Source organism: Urocitellus parryii, chromosome 9 (assembly GCF_045843805.1).
Source record: "Urocitellus parryii isolate mUroPar1 chromosome 9, mUroPar1.hap1, whole genome shotgun sequence".
Classification (NCBI taxonomy): domain Eukaryota; kingdom Metazoa; phylum Chordata; class Mammalia; order Rodentia; family Sciuridae; genus Urocitellus; species Urocitellus parryii.
The window spans coordinates 144,193,627-144,214,266 of NC_135539.1; the positions used below are offsets into that span (position 1 = coordinate 144,193,627).

A 20,640-nucleotide genomic window follows, 5' to 3' on the forward strand; every position below is an offset into this window, starting at 1 on the left:
GGCACACTGTGCACCTTCAGTGTCTTTAGGGATAGCCGTGTTGGGGGGCCTCAGGTCATTTGCTTAGCTTTGAGAGTCATCCAGCAAGGGTCACAGGTTCACGTGGCAGCCCATGGCCTCTTCACCTCTCCAGAGGAGGTTCCCAGCCTCCTGGAGGCAGCCCTGTGCTGGCCTCCTCCAGAGGGCTGAGGCGGTCTGCAGACCGTGGGCGGCTGACCCTGGGGATGCTGCTCTGACAGCTCCCGGAACGCATTAGCACCAGATGCCAGGTTCCGCACGGGGATTCCTGCAGCTGCTCACAGTGTCACTTTTCACTGGAGCTGAAGTGGTCGCAGGGAGAGTGTCCCTTCTGAATCCACTCAGTCCTCGGAGAAGACACACGTCCAGGAGCTCCCCCGAGAGCGTCCTCAGGGATTCCTGGTGTGAGGGTTGTGGAGGGTGGGACAACGTAATCTCTCTTGCTCTTCGTCTCCTCCACAGTGTATGAAGCAGGGAAAGCGGCCAAGGCCGGGTACCCTCCCTCTGTCTCCGGTGTCCCTGGCCCTTTCTCCATCCCCTCTGTCCCTTTGGGAGGAACCCCCTCATCTGGCATGCTGATGGACAAGCCGCATCCACCTCCCTTGGCACCCAGTGACTCCACAGGAGGAAGCCACAGTGGTAATTGCAGTTCCAGACCGCCCTGCCCCGCCTTGTCCCTGGCCCCGCCCAGCTCCTTGCTGATAAGCAGTCTGTTCAGTGGTGCATCTTGGGGAAAGTTATCTGCTTTCCAAAAGTGGGGTCCTTCTGGTCATGTGAGGTGTCTTTTGGAGTGCATCTTGGGCTTTCCCAGGCTGGAGGACCTTGCTGACCCTGCTTCCTTCCTAAGCACCCCCAATAACGAGGGCCAGAGAGCTGAGGTACACCTTGAACCTTGTTCAATGTTATTCCGGCCCCGCCTGGTGTTAAGGACCGTCTGAGGCACGTGGAGGGACCGTGTGCAGGATGCAGGCTTCTCTAAAGGCAGCATGGCCTTGTCAGGGACAGAGGATGGGCCCTGATTGTGGCAATCAGAGACTGGTGTTGCTTGGAAGTCAGAGATGAAGGAGCTGGAGTGGTTACAGAGCCTGCAGGGGGAGGCTGGGTTTGGGCTGAGCCCGGAAGTGAGAGGGGTGCTGAGCAGGAAGGCCAGCGTGGTGAGATCCCAGGGCTGGGGGACCCCTGTGAGTGCTGGGCGGCCTGGGAGAGGTGGAAGGGCAAGTGGAGCCGGACTGAGGGGCCTCCCTCGCAGCTCCTCCGGAGGGCTGGGCTGGTACGTGAGTTAGCAGGAGCGCTGCAAGCAGAGGGTGGAGAGAGTGGGGCCAGAGACCACCTGCCAAGGCCTGGCTGAAGTGGTTGGTGCGTCCAGTGAGCATCTGGCTTCTGATGGAGACAGCGGGATCGAACAGCAAGAGGAACCTGAGAGGAGTTTGAAAGAAGTGATGAGATGTTGGAGAGGGAGGGAAAGGGGCCTCAGGATGGTACCCCAAGGTGTTCAGTGTTGCAGATTGTAGCTGAGATGCTGTAACTGGTTGGGAGAGGGACTTGGGTGATGATTAGCTCTTTCTGGGACTTGGAGGTAGGTGGGGAGGGGGAGGGGGAGAGGAGGGTGGCGGGGCAAAGAGTGTTAAAATTCAGTTTCCTGGAGGCATCTGGACAGGATTGCAGGGTAGAGGAGGTTAAACTTGTGTGTCTAGGAGACTTAGGCGGTGATTTTTAAATTCCTAGATGCGATGAGCCACTGGGGCTGCTGAATCAGACATTTCACGCGGGAGGCTTCTAAGCTGCCTCCAGGGAGCCAGGAGGGTACAGCCCACTTGGTGAACTGCCACCGCCCGACTGGAAGGGGTGGGCAGCCTGGTGAGGAGTTGGTCTTTGTGCTTTTCTCTCCCTGGAACTATTAGTAGAATCCTGACGTCTGAGACTGGGAATGAGTCACAGACTGAGAGGTAAAAGTTAATGATCAAGGACACAGAGAATCAGAGAGATAAAGACCGGGCACTGCATGTCCCCAAGGGTGGGGTGGGCAAAAGGGACATTGAGGGGACCCGTCCCATGCTCTTTATTTGCTGCTTTCCCGGTCCCCCTAATTTCTTTCCCTTCCTTCCCACTGGAACCTTGCCCCTTCCTCCTGCTCAGTGGGTCATCACAGTGATTGCTACTCAGACAGGCAGATCGTCCTCTCTCCCGGCTTCAGCCTTTCCTGAGCTCCTGGTCATTGCGGTTTAGTCATTTGGTCCCATCCTGCCACATTAACTGCAATTAGAAGTGGCTTTAAAAATAGAAAACTGAATTATTCCACATAACAGGAAATCTCAAAGTAAGGTGGTGGCTCCAGGTTTGGCTAGTGGACAGGTTTTGTCTACCTAGCGGACAGTTTGGCAGCATCCTTGAAAGAACTAGCTCTTTGCAGCTCAGTACTCTCATCCTGAGCACGCCCTCTGGCCTGCTCAGCTGGCGGCCCTTGTGATCCACGGATGACAGCAATAGTTCCAGTATTAAATGAATTAGAGAGAGAGAGAGAGAGAGAGAGAGAGAGAGAGAGAGAGATGCGCTTCATCCTTGTGCCTCATTTCCCAAGAGTGACTGAAAATTCCCAGGAGCTCTTCCCTATCTAGCAGCCTTCCCTGGCAGAGTTGTATCCCATGCCCATTCCTGAGCCAGATGGGCTTAAACTAATCGATCCTCACTTCAGAGACCTAAGAAACTACTGACCTTGAGATCAAACACAGTCTGGGTCTGTCAGCCCCCAAACAGCAAAGATAGCCATCAGTGTCAGTCACAGCCAGTCTGGCCTGTGTCATCATCAGATCCTGGCACCAGGAATTAGTCTCTTACGGTCCCCATGGACACATCTCATGCTCACGGTCCCAAGGTAGGTTACTGTTGGCCTTAGGCTAATTCTCCTTTAAAAAATGTGGCTTGGGCCCATGTAGATTGTTCTGTAAAGAACACTAAAAATGTTAAGAAATGTTTGTGGGTAAAAATGTAAATTTAGCTTTTTTAATATTTATATGCTACCTTAGTTTCAGGGTGATCATCTAGCACCAGCGATTTTTCAGATCACCTTTGTGCGTCATGCTCTTTGGAACATTGTGCAAGGTGAAAAGGCCTCTTTGGTGAGCCAGCTAGAGGTCTGGTTGGTCCCTGCATGGGGGAGAGAGAGGGGGCCAGAGTCCTTCCCCTGAGCCTTCCAGCAGCCAGAGGGAGCAGCCTCCTGCCCCCTGGACCCAGCCTGCTGCTCCTCCAAGGGCTCTCTATTGGACATCCACACTCCACCTGCTCCGCCCTGTCCGCCTCCTTCCCAGCTTCAGTACCTTTCCTGGCAGAAGTCAAGAGGCGCTCGAATCTCACCCATTCAAGTACAACTGTCCCTGTCCTCCTCTTCACAGAGAGCTCCTGAGCCAGCTTTGACCACTCAGTGCCGTTTCCCTGCTCAACCTTCTCCGCTCACTGTCCCCACTCTCTGGGGACCAGTCCCTGCCAGGGCACCTGGTGCTCCATCGCTGGATGCTCTTTTGTCCTCACGCCCTGCCCCCCTCCTCTCCCCTTGCCCTTGTGGACACTGTGCAGCCTCCCACCATCTCTCCGTTCGGGCTCTTCTGCCCCTGTGTCTTCCACATGGTGATGTCCCCGTTTTGCCCACCAGCATCTCCCAGGGAGTCCTCTCTGCTCCCCATCATCACGCTGATGACTCCCAATCATTATCCCCAGCCTCTCTGCAGTCCCATATCCAGCTGCCCTGGCCATGTCCACCTGGATGTCTTACAGGCCCTCAACCCTCAGTCTCTGAAACTGGATCAACCCGCTGCTCTCCACTTCAGATGCACACGTCTTACCTCAGTGGATGGCATCATCATCACCTAGTCCAAGCCATAGGACGCATCCTCACCCTGCCTTCTCCCTCAGTTCATCACCCGTGGTCACTAAGTCCTTCGGATTGTTCTCCACTGGCCTTGGCCTGTTTTGTTTTACTTCTGTGCTGCGGCTGTCCCGGTCCTCACTGCCATGGCCGCCCACCCTGCCTAGTGCTTCGTCTCCTTCCTGGCCTTCCCACATCTCCTCTTGCCCAATTAGTCTCCCTGGCCTTCACTCATCCTTTGTCAAAAAGAATTGAGCACGGGCTTGAAACGTCATTTTCAAAATTAATAAGGATGTGTGTGTGTGTGTGTGTCTGTCTGTCTGTCTGTCTCTCTCTCTCTCTCTCTCTCTATATATATATATACATACATGTCTACTGTATGTATGCAGAGATTCTCTCTCTCTGCTCTGTCTCTCTCTCTCTCTCTCTCTCTCTCTATATATATATATATATATATATACATACATGTCTACTGTATGTATACAGAGATTCTCTCTCTCTGCTCTGTCTGTCTCTCTCTCTCTCTCTCTCTCTATATATATATATATATATATATATACATACATGCCTACTGTATGTATACAGAGATACTCTCTATGTCTCTGTCTCTCTCTCTATATATATATAGATATAGGTATATGCATACATGCCTACTGTATGTATACAGATTCTCTCTCTCTCTCTCTCTCTATATATATATATATATATATATACATACATGCCTACTGTATGTATACAGAGATACTCTCTATGTCTCTGTCTCTCTCTATATATATATATAGATATAGGTATATGCATACATGCCTACTGTATGTATACAGATTCTCTCTCTCTCTCTCTCTCTCTATATATATATATATATATGCATTCATGCCTACTGTATGTATACAGAGATACTCTCTATGTCTCTGTCTCTCTCTCTATATATATATAGATATAGATATATGCATACATGCCTACTGTATGTATACAGAGTCTCTCTCTCTATATATATATATGCATACATGCCTACTGTATGTACACAGAGATTCTCTCTCTGTCTCTGTCTCTCTCTGTCTCTGTCTCTCTCTATATATATAGATATAGATATATGCATACATGCCTACTGTATGTATACAGATTCTCTCTATCTATCTATCTATCTATATATGTATATGCATACATGCCTACTGTATGTATACAGATTCTCTCTCTCTCTCACTCTCTCTCTCTCTCTCTCTCTATATATATATATATATATATATATATATATATGCATACATGCCTACTGTATGTATAGAGGGATATGCGCATTTTAAGAATCACTCTCCCACAGTTGAGCTGCTGTCACCTGGGGGTGGAATCTGGCAGCTGCTCCACCATCCATAAGCAGCCTTCCTTAGCTTGTTAGGACAGGACACGAAGAACAGGGTTATGTACATGGAAGTCTACTGCAGAGACTTCTTCCGCAAGCTTTATAAGCTGGATTTTGGCTGTAAAGCAGAAATTAGCTGAAAAGTAGTTGATCCTTAATTGGGTCAAAATCCTAAAATCCCTTAAGGTAAGAGTTTTTGAAATTTTGGTTTGACATCAGGACTATCCCTGCTTCCCCTCCCAAGTCCACGCTGGCAAGGCTGATAAATTAGAAGAGCCCCACCAACCAAAGCACTGGGCCAGACCTAACTTGAAAATAGAAATAAAGCAGCCATTGATCCTAAACTCAAACTTCACCAGGAAAAAGTCATTTCCCAAATATTTTTAAAAATATTATTTTAGTTGTGGGTGGACACAATGCCTTTATTTTTATTTATTTATTGTTATGTGGTGCTGAGGATCCAGCCTAGTGCCTCATCTGTGTTAGGTGAGCCTCTACCACTAAGCTACAACCCCAGCCCCATTTCCCATCTATTTTGACTTTGGCCAATAGCCTAGGACATTTCTTATTAAAATGTGAGAGTTCTTTGATCTTCAAGTCACAGATGAAAATCAGTCTGATCCCATTCTCTATGTTTTCAAATCAGGAAACGTTTCATGAGTGCCTACAGATCTTCCCTGCCCTCAAGGAATGTGCAGCTAGCAGGAGGTGACTGGGAACTGTGAATGGAAATAAAATGAGTAAGAGTTACGAGGCTCAAGTGGAAAGACTGTTCTGTGGTGCAGGGTCAGAAAGAAAACTGCTGTCCGTGGAGAGGAGGGCCAGGAGCTCTCTCCTGGGCCCATAGGCAACACAGCCAGGTCCTCCCAGAGAGAGAATGATCTAGTGTGCCATACAGTCCAACTTGTAGCTTAGCATTAAAAAACAACACAACCACCAACAAAATCCTCAAAGCGGGGATGGTCTAGAATTTTAGTTACCAAAACCAAATGGAGGGTGCCCATAAAATCTAAAGGTCAATACTTGGCCACTTTTTTTTTTGACCAATTAGAGGAATTTTCATTTCTGAAGACTTAGCTGCTGCGACTGAGAAGTCAAAGCTGGGAGGATCTGGCACTGGGGAGTCTTTTTGTCACTCCAGTAACGAAAGACAAGACTGTCATCTTTGTTTGAGGCTGTGGTTACTGTAACTTTGCAGAACCTGACAACCTGTGCCCAGACACTCAAATCTGTATCATGATGAGGAGTATCAGTTTTTAAGCTGCAGCCCAAGTTGCAATTAACCGAGGCTCCTCCAGCTGCTGCTCAGCACAGCTGCCATCTCTCCACTGGGGGACAGCGGGTTCCATGTGGCCACAGCCCCCAGGTGACCTTTACCTCAGTGCCACTGAATGCTTACCACCTCAGTGCCACCCGCACTGAGAACTCCATGGAGCCACTGCTGCAGGCGGAGCGCTCCTCCCTGATCCTACAAACAGGCGGGAATCCTCTACTTGGAAATAATCACCAGAATCAATAACCACGAAACTCAGCCAAACCTTGCTGCTCCCTCAGCCTACCACCATCCCAGCTTTCCCTTCCTGGTCAAAAGCCTCCACACACCACCCATGGGGCCACCTGTGCCATACTTTGTAATCCATGAAGTACTTTTTCTGTTCTCAGTTTCTCTCCATTCATTGATGCTTCCATTTATTCATTCATTCCCTCATCCTTTCACTCACTCACTCATTCACTCATTCTTTGAACACACAGGAGTCTGGAATGTGCCGGCTCTGTGCCAGGTGTAGGGATGTGGAGGTGAACAGAGACTCCCTGTACTTTCCTTCAGAAAGCTGAGGGTTTCTGGATGGACTCTCCTGGAAATGTTGGCTCTTAAGAACCCACAGCTCCACCCTTTCCCAGGCTGGCAGGGATCCAGCGCACACTCCGGGAGGAGGGGAGGAACGGGAAGCCTTATCGGATTCATTTCCTTCAGGAATCTTTGAGAAGATGAGGCCATTGTATAAACAACTTGAAACAAAGGAGAATGTAGTAAGGCCCATGATAAAAGTTCCAGCTGAACGACCTGTGAGTTAGGAAAAATGTCAAGGCAGAAAAATAGAACTTTTCTAGCCGTAAGAACCAAGGACAGCCTTTTGGGTGAGGGGACACGTGAGCTGCCCCTCATGATTACCAGGCGCTCCTGGCGCTCCTCCGGCTTGGCCTCAGTTGTCCCTTCTTCTTCCAGAGATTATTGAAAGTGTGGGAAGGGTCGGTGGCATTTTGTGGACATGAAAACCGAGTCCTGCAGGCCATCGTTTGTTTGGGGTCCCTCAAAGAACCAGCAGTGGCCTGCCCCCAGGATGCCCAGTCCCCATCCCTAGCCCAGTGCTTCATCGTCAGACGTAGCTGCCTGGTACAGACAGCGCACTCCGTGGGATAATTGCATTTTAATTGAACTGTCTGTACTACTCTGCTAACGCCTCTGCAGAGATGGGAGAATGTGTAGCTTGATAAATAAAATCATTTCTGCTAATAATTGCTTCCACATAAGGATGATGGATCTAACCCTGGGGAAGGTCCCACTGAAAAGCATGTGATAAGACTTGTAAACTTTTTTCTCATTTTTCCCTTTTATTTCACAATTCGAGGTGGATGTGGACTGCCCAGTATGTTCTCCTGTCCAAAGTCAGTGCACCTGCCCGTGGCTGTGTGGGCGGCTTCCCTGTCTCCTGCGCCTGGCTTGGGGAGAGGGGGCTGTGGGTTCTCCTTTCCACCTTCCATGGAGAGAGCGCTGTCCGCCGTGCGTGCAGTGTGTCCAGAGGCACATGCTTTGCTCCTGGTGTTGCCCCAATCTGGGATCAGGGGGCCTGGGCTTGGCTTGGGCGTTCCATCTGCCAGACAGTCCTCCAGACCAGGAGACAGTCCGAGCTGCAGACTGCACAGCCGCAGCTCGCCTGACAGCAGGCCTGCCCTGGGCTTCACCGTCTTCTTCAACTGCCTCCTTAGGCTCTGAGAGGCAGGATGCCCTGGGTCGGCTCAGCCTCAGTCACATGGACCATGCGGTCCAGCTGGGTGCTCCAGGTCATCCCTGGAGAAGAGGTGAAATCCCTGAGCTCAGATTTTCTCAGCCAGAGGAAGAGGATAAGAGCACTGCTTCCTGGGGCACTGGGAGGCATGTGTGGAAACACTTAGCGCAGCACTCAGCGCATGAGCAGTACCCTGTGCCATCTCCCCCCCATTACTGCTTGTTCCACATCCCATCGTGACTGTGTCTCTCATCCCCGCTTCTCCTACTGTGCGGTAGGTTGCTGATGTCTGACTACACTTGGGACTGACGCTGGGCTAGACTCAGGTGGTCCCGGGCTCACACAGCCCTGACAATGTATGATGGGCAGGAGGAGATGTGTCTCTACTGCTTTCGGTGGGTATTTTATTAAGCCCTGAAAACAGCACCTGTTTGCAACCACATAGCTGCAGGTTGAATTAATGGTGTCTAAAATATAGTATTCCTTTTCCTAGAAGGAAAATGCTGAAGAATGAAGTGGAACCCTGATTGGAAACCCATGTGTTTCCCATTTGTTCTGTACGCTTGTGCGTAGAGTCTAAAATCGAATCTTAGCTCTTAGGCAACCCCTCCCCCCCATTTAGGGAGTGTCTGTGCCACCTCCCAGGTGACTAGAGGTGATGTGTGGGTACCTGAGCTCCTCTCACCAAGGGGAGGTGTGAGCCTCAGGCTGTGGGGTGACAAGGGTCCCGAATCGAGAAAATCCTTTGAGTGTGTAGACACCCCCCAGCCCTGCCCTGTGGAACTCACAGGCTTAGAGCAGGTGAGACTTCAGTGGACCTGGAGAGGCTCAGAAGATGGGAGCAGTGGTGACAACTGACTAACACTAGGCTGCAGGGGAGTTTTGTTGTTGACCTCTAGTTCCTCCATTCCAGTGCCACCCTATGAAAGAGAGGTGTGTGTGTGGATCATGACTTCCCCGTGATTTGAAAGGCATTGCTATGGTGGGGAACCACGTCTTCACCTTGGTAAGACGGAAGCTTCCTTCACCTCCTATTTTCCTTTTGAGTTCACCTTCTTGTGCTTTCTCGACAGTTCGCAAAGGTTACCGGATCCAAGCGGACAAAGAGAGAGACTCCATGAAGGTCCTGTACTATGTGGAGAAGGAGCTGGCTCAGTTTGACCCAGCCAGAAGGATGCGAGGCAGATGTGAGCATCTGTTGGTTTTCTGTGCTCTGCGTCACTCGGGACTGAGTGGCTGTTCCGGCAGCGACGGGGCCTGCAGAGCCACAGCTATTGGGGTGCTGGCAGCACAGGGGCTTCTGGGGTGAAGAGCAGGGCAGTCACACACCCTTGGTTTATGTTGGGTTTCTCCAGGGCTCAGCCAGTATTGAACACCTGGCTTCCTAACCGTAGGGTGAGAAGGAGTTATTCAACACCGTCCCCAGTGTCATATGCAGAGCAAGGACAGCGTCTGGAGCCTCAGCGACAGTTCTCTTCCAGCATGAGGGGCCCAGCCTTGAAGGGAGCCTCCCACTCACCTCGTGAGAGTCAGAGGAGCCTGACACAGTGGCTCTGGGAAAGGGAGCTGCCTTCCCCCAGGCCCCACGTGGCCACTGAGGGCGGGGAGGAGGCTGCTCCTCTCCTCAGAGAACTTGTAATTACCAAGTCTGGAGACGGTGGGGCCCCAACCCTCGGAGACTCGCAGCTGACAGAGCTGATTCTTTGGGGTAGATTCCAAATGACTGTCTTGGGATGCAGAACAGAGCAGGCCGAGGGGGATGGCTGGTTACCAGAGGGTGCTGGCAGGCATGGCAGTGGGTCACGACGCGCTTTCTTTGAACCCTCCTCTTCTTGGAACCAAAGACAGACTTGATGGAATTGTTGGGGAAACAGTCCCAGACTACAGGAGCTTTATTCAGATTAAGGACAACATATTCCACCCAGTTTGCAATTCTAAATCCAGCCGTCTGCTGTAGCCCTTGCTGCACCCTCCCACCTAGGGGACTATAAAAAGACCATCTCCAGATTGGAATGTCAGGAATGCAGATGTCACTGCACTTGACAAACTAGTGGTAGCAGTGTTGTCATGGATCCCTGTAAGGGGCAGACAGAGTTGGAATCCAGAAGCCTGGGCAGGAAATCTGTGCATCTCACAGCTCAGAGAAAAAGTTAACAATTAAGATTAAGACTAAAGAATGGATTCTCCTCTAGGTGGTGACTCCCCTGTCTGATGGACCCAGGTGGTCTCCAGGGGCCAGCCGGTCATAAGGTAGTGGAAACTCAGAGTTACTGGGGACTTTAGGGACTGCCTGGCCAACCTTTGCAGTGTAACCATGAGAAAACAGAAGGCCAGGGGGACAGTGACAGAAGCAAGGTGGAACCCAGCTCTTCTGAGTCCCAATCTTGTGATCTTTACCAAAGAAGCTTGTGAGCTGTAGTTTCTGTGGTGACCACAGCCTCCTCGTTCCGAGGGCTCCAGACTGCTGCGGCTGGAAAGGACTCTGAGGTTGTTGGATCTGGAGGAGGACAGTGAGGCAAAGAGGAAAAGTGGCCAGCACCAGTACTCAGGGCCAGTGGGGGACGGGAGCCCAGATCACTGGAAGCTGCACGTTGACATTATAGTAAATGCATGGAGGTGAAGTGTTTCTGAAGAGCAAAGTCAACCCTAGGGTGGGTCCCAGGATGGCCCCCTCCTGGAGGTCTTGTTGTAACATGGATCTCATGGTTTCAGATTAAGCAGGGAGTCAGACTGGGAGTCTGAGGCCCAGGTCTAGGCAGTAGGGTCCTTATTTGCCTTGCCCTTATGAGTGGTAGGTTGCTCCTGGGATGTTTCAAGTCCGAACATTCTAGAGCAGGAGTCAGCAAACAATTACCCCTGCTCCAAAGATGTCCCAGCTTCTGTTTCTGTAAACAGAGTCTTACTGGAACAGCCATGCCACGTCACTTACAGATACTCTTTGGCTGCCTTCCTGTAGGATGGTGGAATTGAGTGGCTGTCACACTGTGGCTCACAAACCCAGCCCTTCACAGTTGGCCTACCTCTCCTTAGAGCCACCTCAGTGGCTGTCTCTGAAGTGGGGACGCTGACATCTGTGTTCAGGGGCAGCAGTTTTAGTGTGATGCACATCCTGGACAGTTTGTTCTATGCGTAGGGAAACAGGGATAGCGCTCACTCCCTGAGGGATGAAAAAGGCCATGTTTCCTGAAATTTAAGGAAAGGTCTGAGCCAACAGCATGACTTTACAGAGGTCTCATTTAAATTTCTTTTCTGTCTAGTTCCTAGGAAATTGGAATTCATAGGAATCATAAGAAGGAATATTCTAGAATTGATTAATCAAAAGTATCTCAGTTACTTTCCTTTAAAAATAAGCAGAAACTTAGAGAAAAGTTTCTTGAGAGGTAGAAAACAATTAAAAATCAGATTATAATTCAAAACCAACTGATCACGTGATGAAACCTAATGGCATTCAAGGTAAAGGCTGGTTTCCTGGCGAGCAGGGGGCCAGGAGGTTTGGTGTGGGGGAGGGCCTGTCGCAGTGCTAGGCAGAATTCTCTGTTCTTCCCAGGACTGTTGGAGCTCAGAGGGGAAAATCAGAGGGAACCTGAGACACATTGTGCTTCCCACATCTTATCTTGGCTTACCTCTTGCTCAACAGCCAGGCTTTAAACCTAGTAAATATTGCTTTTAATAATATTTTCAAAGTCCTAATGAAAAGATTTTAGAAAACAAATGGATTCTGTTACATTACAAATAGGTTCACTCAATTTATTTTTTTAAATAAAATGAAATTCAGTCCATTTCAAAGCTCTATAAACAGCAGCACCCTCCCTCCTCAGCCCCCCCCCCCCTTTAATTTCCCAACTGTGGCTCTGATCCTTTTTTTGCAAGTGCTTTGCAAAAAGCCCCTTAGGGAAGGAGGGAGCTGTGACTAGACACACACCTCACATATTAGGCTGGGACCAGAGCTCAGATGGAGGCCCACAGGCCCCAGGCACCCCCTGTCCTCCTCACTCCTCCAAACAGGAGCTTGCCCATGGCAGCCACACACGTGGAATGCTCCTGGGCCACGGGAAGAAGTCTCTCCAGGCCTGGAGAGTGGATTTGGTGCCACTTGGGTGAGTGTGGTCTAAAGGTAGGCGTAGGGATGCTGGCATGCACTCCCCTTGACCTCGTGGGCTTCTTGCTGCGTGGGGAAGGGCTCAGTGGAAAGCGGACAGAAGAGCAGTCCTCGAAGGCCTGTGGCAATATTGGCTCTGGAGGCCCCATCTTGGCCCTGGTCAACAGCAGGGAAGATGCTGTCAGATGTGCTTCTCTCTCTCGTTGTCCCTTTTGGTCCAACACACCCGGGATTATCACAGCTCACCAAATAATTATACAGGAAAAAGAAAAATACATGGATGATGATGTGCCAGGCCAGCTGCAGGGAGCCTGAGTTCTGGGAAGCTAACCTTAGGAACAAAAACAATTGTTCTGCTGTTCCAAGAAGAGGCAGGACTCCTCCCTCTAAGTAAGCAGGTAGGCTTCCCACGGGAGCCAGTTCCTGCTGCCAAAAACACAGATACCACCTGCAGGTGAAGAGCCCACCCTTGACAGGCCTGACACCCCCAGCCGGGAGTTTGTGGAGCCTCTGGTCTCAGCCCTTCCCATCTAACACGGAGAAATCTCTGTCCCTGCAGATAACAACACCATCTCAGAACTCAGCTCCCTGCATGAAGAGGACAGCAGCTTCCGCCAGTCTTACCATCAGATGAGGAGCAAGCAGTTCCCCGTGTCTGGGGACCTGGAGAGCAATCCTGACTACTGGTCGGGTGTCATGGGAAGCAGCAGTGGGGCCAGCAGGGGACCCTCAGCCCTGGAGTATAACAAAGAGGATCGGGAGAGCTTCAGGCACAGGTGATGGCCGCCAGGGGGCTGAGCAGAAGCAGGTAGAACTGAGATTATTGCTAAACAGCACTGTCCCTCCTTCTGGGTCTCTTTCCATCCTGTGGGGAGCTTCCCTCTCTCACATTTATTAATCAAGGGGACCTTAGGACTCTTGAAGGGACTGCATAGAAGTAATCATTCGAGGCCTTCTGAAAATGTGAACTCTGGGCTCTTTAATGAAACCTTCACGTCTCTCTGCCCCGGTACATTTTATCCTATAACCTCTGAAAACTCCCATCATCTCCATCGTTTTTGATCATTTGTTACCTGAAAGGTAAAACGCCAACGCTTTATAATGTTGCACTTAATTCTCGTGACTCACAGGCAGCCACCAGTAATATACCATTTTAAGTTGGGAAGGCAAATTTCCAGATGCTAAGGCACTTACCAGCCGGATAAGACCAAGCGTAGGGAGGCTGAGCCTACCCAGTTCCTGGATGCGTCCCCATGAATGGCACTTACTGCCTTTACCTTGAAGGACAGTCGACATCGCCTCTCACTCTCACCAACTGCAGGGGTCCCTCTGCCCAAGAGGTAACTTGGCCCTTGGCTGGAGGGCGAAACAGGCCGCTCAGTGTGCCCCCAAATTGCAGAGGCTCCTGGGGCCCCAGCCGTGCGCGCTGCCACTGGCTGGGGCGTAGAGCGGGTGGCGTGAGACGCGTGGCCGACCAGGGCTCATCATAACGATCAGAAGGCGTGTTTGGGCCCTCGCTGGACAGAGGGAGGTGCCCAGGAGCCGGTGCGCTTCCAGGCCAGCCCGAGCCCGCACGGGCCGCGGTTCTGCCCACTGACCCACCACTCCTCTGTCCGCAGCCAGCAGCGCTCCAAGTCCGAGATGCTGTCGCGGAAGAACTTCGCCCCCGGGGTGCCCGCAGTCTCCATGGACGAACTGGCGGCCTTCGCCGACTCCTACGGCCCGCGGCGCCACGCCGACGGCAATGGCCTGGAGCCGCGGGCCGGCAGCCGCTTCGAGCGCGCGCGCACGGGCCTCCTCCAGGACGGGCCGCTGGAGGAGCTGTACGGGCGCGGCCGCAGCCGCGAGCCGCTGGACGCAGAGCGCGGCTGGCCGGAGGACGCGCCCCTGCCGCGCCTGGTGAGCCGCACGCCGGGCACCGCGCGCAAGTACGAGCACGCGTACCTGGGCGGCGCGTCCGAGCGGGCCGAGGGCGCGGGCCGCGGCGGCAGCCTGGAGACGCCCGCGCGGCGCGGCGCGCAGCTCGGCCCGCGCAGCGCCTCCTACTATGCCTGGTCGCCGCCCGCCCCCTTCGAGTCCCGGCCCGGCGACGCGGAGCTCGAGCCCGACGACACGCTGCCGCCCTACAGCGAGCGGGAGCTGAGCCGCGGCCCGTCCTGGCGCAGCCGCGACCTGCCGCACCACGGCGGCTCGGAGAAGCGCAGGAAGAAGGAGCCCGCCAAGAAAACGGTGGGCGGGGGTCGCGGGGCGTCTGGGTCCTCGCGGGTGCAGCGGGGGTGCTGGGTGCACTCTCCCCATCGCCCGCCCGCTCTGGGAGGGGAGAGGGTTCGTAACTCGCAGAAAGTTCTTGAAAGAGCCCCCATCCAGAGAAGGTTAGGAACCCCTGCTCTTTACAAAGGACAGCTTGCTTTTTCTTTCCTCCTTTGACATTTTATTGAGTGTAAACTGTGTACTGTGCCTCGTGGGTGTGCAGGAAATCCTGGGTCCCAGCCCAGCTGCCCAGTTCCTTTATATTCCCCCTTCACCCGCCTTGAGTGGTTATGTAGACTGTTGCTGTCTCAGTGCAGACAACCCACTCTGTCCCTCAGCCGACGAACGTGAGACCTGGACCTCTGACAAACACCGGGGTCTGTCCCAGATGTCCTCAGTGAGGTGCCAGAGTGGCTTCCAGCCCTACTTTGGAGGCAGCTCTCCACGACCCACTGCCCCTGCTCAGTTACCCCGCCTCCCCGCCATGTTGCTTTTCCAGAGTCCAAGGGAGATTTTCCTTAGTGGGGAGTATAGGGAGAAGGAATAGCAACAGAAAAAAGGCTTGACCTGTCATTAATCCCTCCAAACAATTGCCTTTTGTTTTTTAAATAGAAGAAAGCAAAGGCCAAAGTACTGTGTGAGTAGGGAGGAAACTTTCAGGGGCTTCAGGTCTATAGTACACCATCCTCCCTTGCTACTGGGAGCACCCGGTAAACATAGTAGCTATTCTTAAGGCGGTGGTAAGTCATTCTGCAGGCCCGGAACAGAGTTCTGTCTGCTGTCTGTGGGCTTCAGCCCCGTTTGAGGCTTGGGGACATCAACACAAGTTCAGAGTCAGGATGTGCCTGCTGCGAACAGGTTCTGGACTCCGCCCAGTGAGCCAACACTTGTGTTGTTGCTTTCTTTAAGTATCTTCTAGTTTAATGTTAGACTCTTTCTGCTTTTCCCCAGAGTGAGTTTCCGACCAGGATGTCCCTTGTGGTCTGATGTTTTCAAGATGTCTTTGGAGGACCAGAAGTCAGACACAGACTACAGCGACAAGATGCAAGCCAGCAGGCCAGGACCTTCTCTGGCCACCACCTTGGAAGATCTACTGATTTCTGCTTCGGCAGGGGACAGGAGGCTGGTTCCGAACCTCAGTGCCCCTCTAGCTAGTTTGAGAAGCTCATCAAGAAGACAACATGTGCAACAGCGCACACCGAGTGTCTCCCCCAGTTTCTCCTGCCCAGTCTCCTTCCTGAGTGGAACCAGGACTTCACTTCCTAGTCAGAAAGAGTCAGCCCTGGACTGCTGGTCTCCAGAAACTGCCTGAGCCTACAGTATGCTTTTCTGTACTCCCGTGCTCTGCCTGGCAACTGAAGAATGTACTACCATTAGAAGGCCCGCTGGTGGGTGGAGATAATTTCAAGGCAAAATATCCCTTTTACCCCAATGCTTCCCAGTCACTAGCCAGTGACTGTCACGACACTAGAACCAGAGAGCTTCTGGTGACCTCAGTGACAGTGACCTCCCAGACTGTCATAGAAGTGGCTTCAGTTTGCTGTTCGGAATCACAATTCTCCAGTGACATAACAGAGTAGTATACCATTTTGAAAACCTGTCTAAGTGGTATTTCTTTTTTCATTCTGAGGACATAACACTGCTCTTTCTCATTCTGCTGCACCTGTCAACATCTGAGTCTTGCACCTTAGGGGCTCTTCTTTTCCTCTCCTTCCTGGACTTGCCACAGGTGGGTGCCATATACAGAGCCCCACCTGTCTGCACTCTGATTAAGTTGTCATCAGGTGCCTTTGGTAAATACTTAAATTGCACACATGGATGAGAAGAGAGAGAACAAGAGGAGAAACAAGTTCTGCCCAATGGAAAAGAATGCCCAGTCTGATTGTGTTTGGAATGTGGGGCATCTTCCCATAATTACCACTCAGTCTTTCCTGGTTTTCATTTACTGAGTTCTTTCTGCCACCCTGGTTCTGCCATGGTTGGGGGTGAGCCTGCAGCTCTTGGCATCACTGGGCTGCCGGCAAGGATGCTTTGGTAGATGACGGTTTTGTCTTCTAGGAAAGGAGCCCTTCCTGTTCCTACTCTTGCTTAAATCCCAAAGCAAGAACCTTTTGGATTTTGTAATTTGTAGATTGCAAAAATAGCCAAGAACTTTTCCCTTCTCACTAAGAAGTGGCAGTCTTTATCCACCCCTGAATTTGGAGTTGGCCAGGTGGTTTGATCTGACCATGGCCCAGTAGCAAATGTAACATAAGCAGAGACTTGAAAGGTTCTTGTGCATTCAGTTTGTCCTCGCTTGCTGCTCTTGGGAACCTTGCAGCCACCACCAAGAGAAGGAGCCTGGACTCTCCTGCTGCATGATGAGAGAAAAGGGCCTCGTTACCCCCGTCCCCCTGCGTGACAGCTTGTCTGCCCTTCGCTGAGTGCAGATATGAGAGTCCAGCCAAAACCGTGGAAGAATGGCCTAGCTGAGCAGGGCCAGCTGCTGATCCTTTCTCAAGGCAGGAGAAGTTGGTGCACCCTCTGTGTTCCTTTTTCTTCAAAGACAAAACTGACTCTTCTCATTGGCATGTTCTGCCCTGATTCTATTCCTCCATCCACTCTATGTGTCTCTCGGCCTCCACTTCCTTTTTATCACAGCCTTTCACCCTGTGCTGTCGTGATGGAACATGTGGCTGGGTTGAGTCACCAGAGGAGGCTCGTCCTGGTTGTCTCCGAACCCAGCAGTGGTCCATTCCCTGTCCGTGGGTCCGTGGACAACCTCTGAAGAAGCTTGCTCAGCACCTCCTGGGTCTTCTCCAGAGCCACCTGCCAAGACCACAGAGTGCCATTCTCGTTTCTGTTCTTCATGACATTTTCAAAAGGCCCTTCATGTACAGTGTTACAAAGAAGCAGCTGGGGAGGATCAGAGGGATGAGCTGGGTCACTGCACAGAGGAGAACTGGCCTACCCAAGGACTTCGGGTCTCTCTGGCCTGTCCCAGAGGAACCATGAGGACAGTTCAGCCCAGTGCTGGCCCTTCCAAGGGCTGGAAGACACAAGCCATAACCCTGGTGCTGAGTTTCAGACTTGACAATGTCCCTGGCCTCAGAAAGCCTAGGTCTGGTCTATCTGGGCCCCAGTTCAGTTGGAAAATGCTGTCAGCCCTGGATCTCCCTGGCTCAGGCCATTCTGCAGAACACTGGACAGCTGACCGCAGTGGCTGTTACGGCTTTATAACTGAGCACTGTGCCAGGCTTCTCACCACCAAAGAGCCCCATAGCACCAGCTGCAGAGACCCAATATGTGGCCTTGTAAAGCCAGGGACATGTGAGATTTTGGTGACAGTTGAGGAGAGCAGTGGGAAAGAGTTACTAAAATTGGATGTCTACAATTTCAAAGACCACAAAACTAAAGACGGGAAATAAAAAATGCAAAGGCAGAGGGCTGTGGAAAGAACCTAGCAGGTGGTGGAATGGCTGGAGTCACACAGGGGCCAGCTTGTTCTCTGTGGGGCGGCAGGAGTCACCCATCAGACAGAAGGCGGCTGTCTCTGGGTGTGTAACAGGTGTAGGGTGAATAAACAAGGCAAAGCCAGCTCTTCTCAATGCCAGGCTCTTTTCTCACCTCCTTTTTCATTCCCCCTGAAGACTGCGTCCTGCAGAGGAAGGGCCTGGATGCTAGCTTCCTCCCTAGGTTTTATTGGGGCTTAAGTCCTGTGTCAGATGTGGTCTCCGTCCACTGGGGCCATGCAGTTTAATAGGGGAAATGAGATGGGCCCAAGAAAGAATTGGAGTTCGTGCACATGATAGGAAATAGTGCTACGGATAAATTACATTAAACCCAGAGATTTAAAAGTTTCTTTAAATGGGAATATTTTGATATTTAAGTGTTGTGTGTGTTTGTCCATCATCCCATTAAAAGACATGCTCAATCAATGATCTGAAAAGCCAGTCTTCAAAAGTCTGAACTGAAAAGAGGTGAACTGGGTTGGGGAGTGGGGCGAGCGGCAGGGGGCCTGCGGCCTGCGGGCACTCTTGCTCCCAGGTATGCTGGTGTGAGCTGTGTCCACCTCTCCAGGCTCCACTCTGCTCCGGGGGTTGTGCCCACCTTGCCCAAGGCAGGCAGGTTTCACCATGGCCTCTCATCTCTCAGAGTGTACTTGTTCTGCACTTGGCCCAGGACTGGGCACACCAGAATGGGAAGGGGCTGCCTCCCAGACCCCAGGCACATCTGTATGTATTTCCAATAGTCTGCAAAATGTCGTGTAAATAACCCAATCAGGTGGCCTTTAAGAGAGGCTGAAGAAACAGGTATGGTTAGCATTCACCCACACCTTTTTAAGAGAGGGAGAAACATCACCCCCATTAGTGAAATCACAAGCCCGGTCCCTCTTTAGCGTCCTGCTGAGGTCTTTCCTGCAGGATCATGGTCACAGATGGCCTCACACGGAGAGAGGCATGACTGCTGCTGCTTACAAGGTCCCGGTGGGGCCTGCCTTGGTGAATGGGGGTCTGGAGCCAAGAGCTGCACTTGGACTTGCGCTTCAGGAGAGTCCTTTGATGGGGTGCCTTTGGGGGTGCTGCACTGGGTCCCACCTCCTCCTAGTGCTGCCTGAAGCTCCCTGGGTTGGGGGGTGGGTTCTTCAGGTGTCTGGTAAGGCCCCTCCCACTGCCCTGGGGCTGGCAGCAGGGAGGCACCCACTTGATGGTGACCTGGAGACTGGCCAGAGTGGAATGGAGGGGAGACGAGGGGGGAGAAAGAGTTAGGAGCCCGCTCCCAGCTTGCTCTAGTGCCTGCATTCCCAGAATAGTGATCTGTTGTGACAGTCTCAGCTCAGACAACAAGAATTACAGGTAATTTTCTCATTCCCTTGATGCCATTCTGAGCAAAACTTAGATCATGAATAGAAAGAAGGGAGGCCATTGGGAAATGGCAGATGTAAATCATGTTTCAAAGCATGCAGATGATTAGCCTTGCTAGTCAGCACCATTTCCACCTTAGGACCCAAAGCAGAGTGGGCAAGAGTATAAAATCTACATTATGTCTCCTTCCAAAGTGGGATGGAAGCACTGCCTGAATCCAAAAGGAGTTTGAAATAGACTTAGAGTTGTAAAAATTCAAATTCAATAAAATAGTAGTCCAGATTCTTAAAGCCCTAGAAGAAAAAGAGCCTATTTTTTTCCTATCCTACCCCGCAGTCACCTGGGAGGCTGGTGTGTGACACTCGAGGTCCAGGCCGGGGGCCCTGCCAGATGGTGGACTGACTCCCGTCACATGGAGCGGAGCCCTGAACTTGCAGCTCCTTCCTGTCACCCTGGGGAGGGTCTGTGCAGACAGGCTTCTCTTGTCCTCAGAGGGGTCCAGGTGCCGCAGCTGGAGTGAGGGGAAGGGCTTGGGAAATAGGCGCTTCCCCCTCGGGATCCCTGGGGAGGAACCACTGAGCCAGGCTTTCATCCGGACACAGACGTCCTGGGCTGGGGAGTGGGAGCCACTGAGGAAGAGAGTCCCCGGCGTCTTGCTACACTGCAGGTTTTAGCGGGAACAAGAAGCAGATGGGGGGGGGGACCAGGTAGCAGTCTAGCTAAAGGCTTTGTTGGAGCTTTTTGGTGGGGCTCAGCCCCTCCCAGTTTTTCTGAGGAGGCTAGAAAAGACGCGTGGCTTCTCTCTGACCTGAAGAAAAGCCCAGGAGGAATGTCCTTGTGGAAGTGAAGAAAGAGCAAGGGCATAGAAGAAACTGCGGGCAGAGGGGGCGAAGTCCTCCAGGCAGAGCCTGCCCGGGGGGTGCTGGCCCTCGCCGTGACACACCAGCACTGAGCTCGCGCATCACCGTTGCTCACCGTTGTTCTGTACCACACTGACAAAGTGGATTTGGTTGTGATGTTTTAAACTAAATAAAGCGTTTGCTTCTATGTTTGTTACCAAGAACTCATGGTTGACATAACCAGGGCTCATCCTGATCTCACAGCAGCCCCAGCAGGACGGGGAGTCCTGCAATACACACCCTCCCCAGAAAGTTCAACAACAAATGCCGTGGGGTGATAGGGAGGCAGCACTGAGGGGGCCTAACGTG

At 51.9% G+C, this 20,640-nt stretch overlaps 1 protein-coding gene across 1 annotated transcript in view; it reads left to right on the plus strand.

The window, feature by feature from the left end:
• The window catches only part of Ildr2 (immunoglobulin like domain containing receptor 2), a 52,936-nt gene extending 37,285 nt beyond the window's left edge, over nucleotides 1-15,651 (plus strand). Inside the window, exons 6-10 of the mRNA XM_026381811.2 lie at nucleotides 481-657; nucleotides 9,313-9,426; nucleotides 12,898-13,114; nucleotides 13,958-14,567; nucleotides 15,540-15,651. Of these exons, the coding sequence (XP_026237596.1) occupies nucleotides 481-657; nucleotides 9,313-9,426; nucleotides 12,898-13,114; nucleotides 13,958-14,567; nucleotides 15,540-15,575 (1,154 nt within the window). The 3' untranslated portion in view covers nucleotides 15,576-15,651. The remainder of the gene's footprint in view (nucleotides 1-480; nucleotides 658-9,312; nucleotides 9,427-12,897; nucleotides 13,115-13,957; nucleotides 14,568-15,539) is intronic.
• Nucleotides 15,652-20,640: the final 4,989 nt, after the last annotated feature.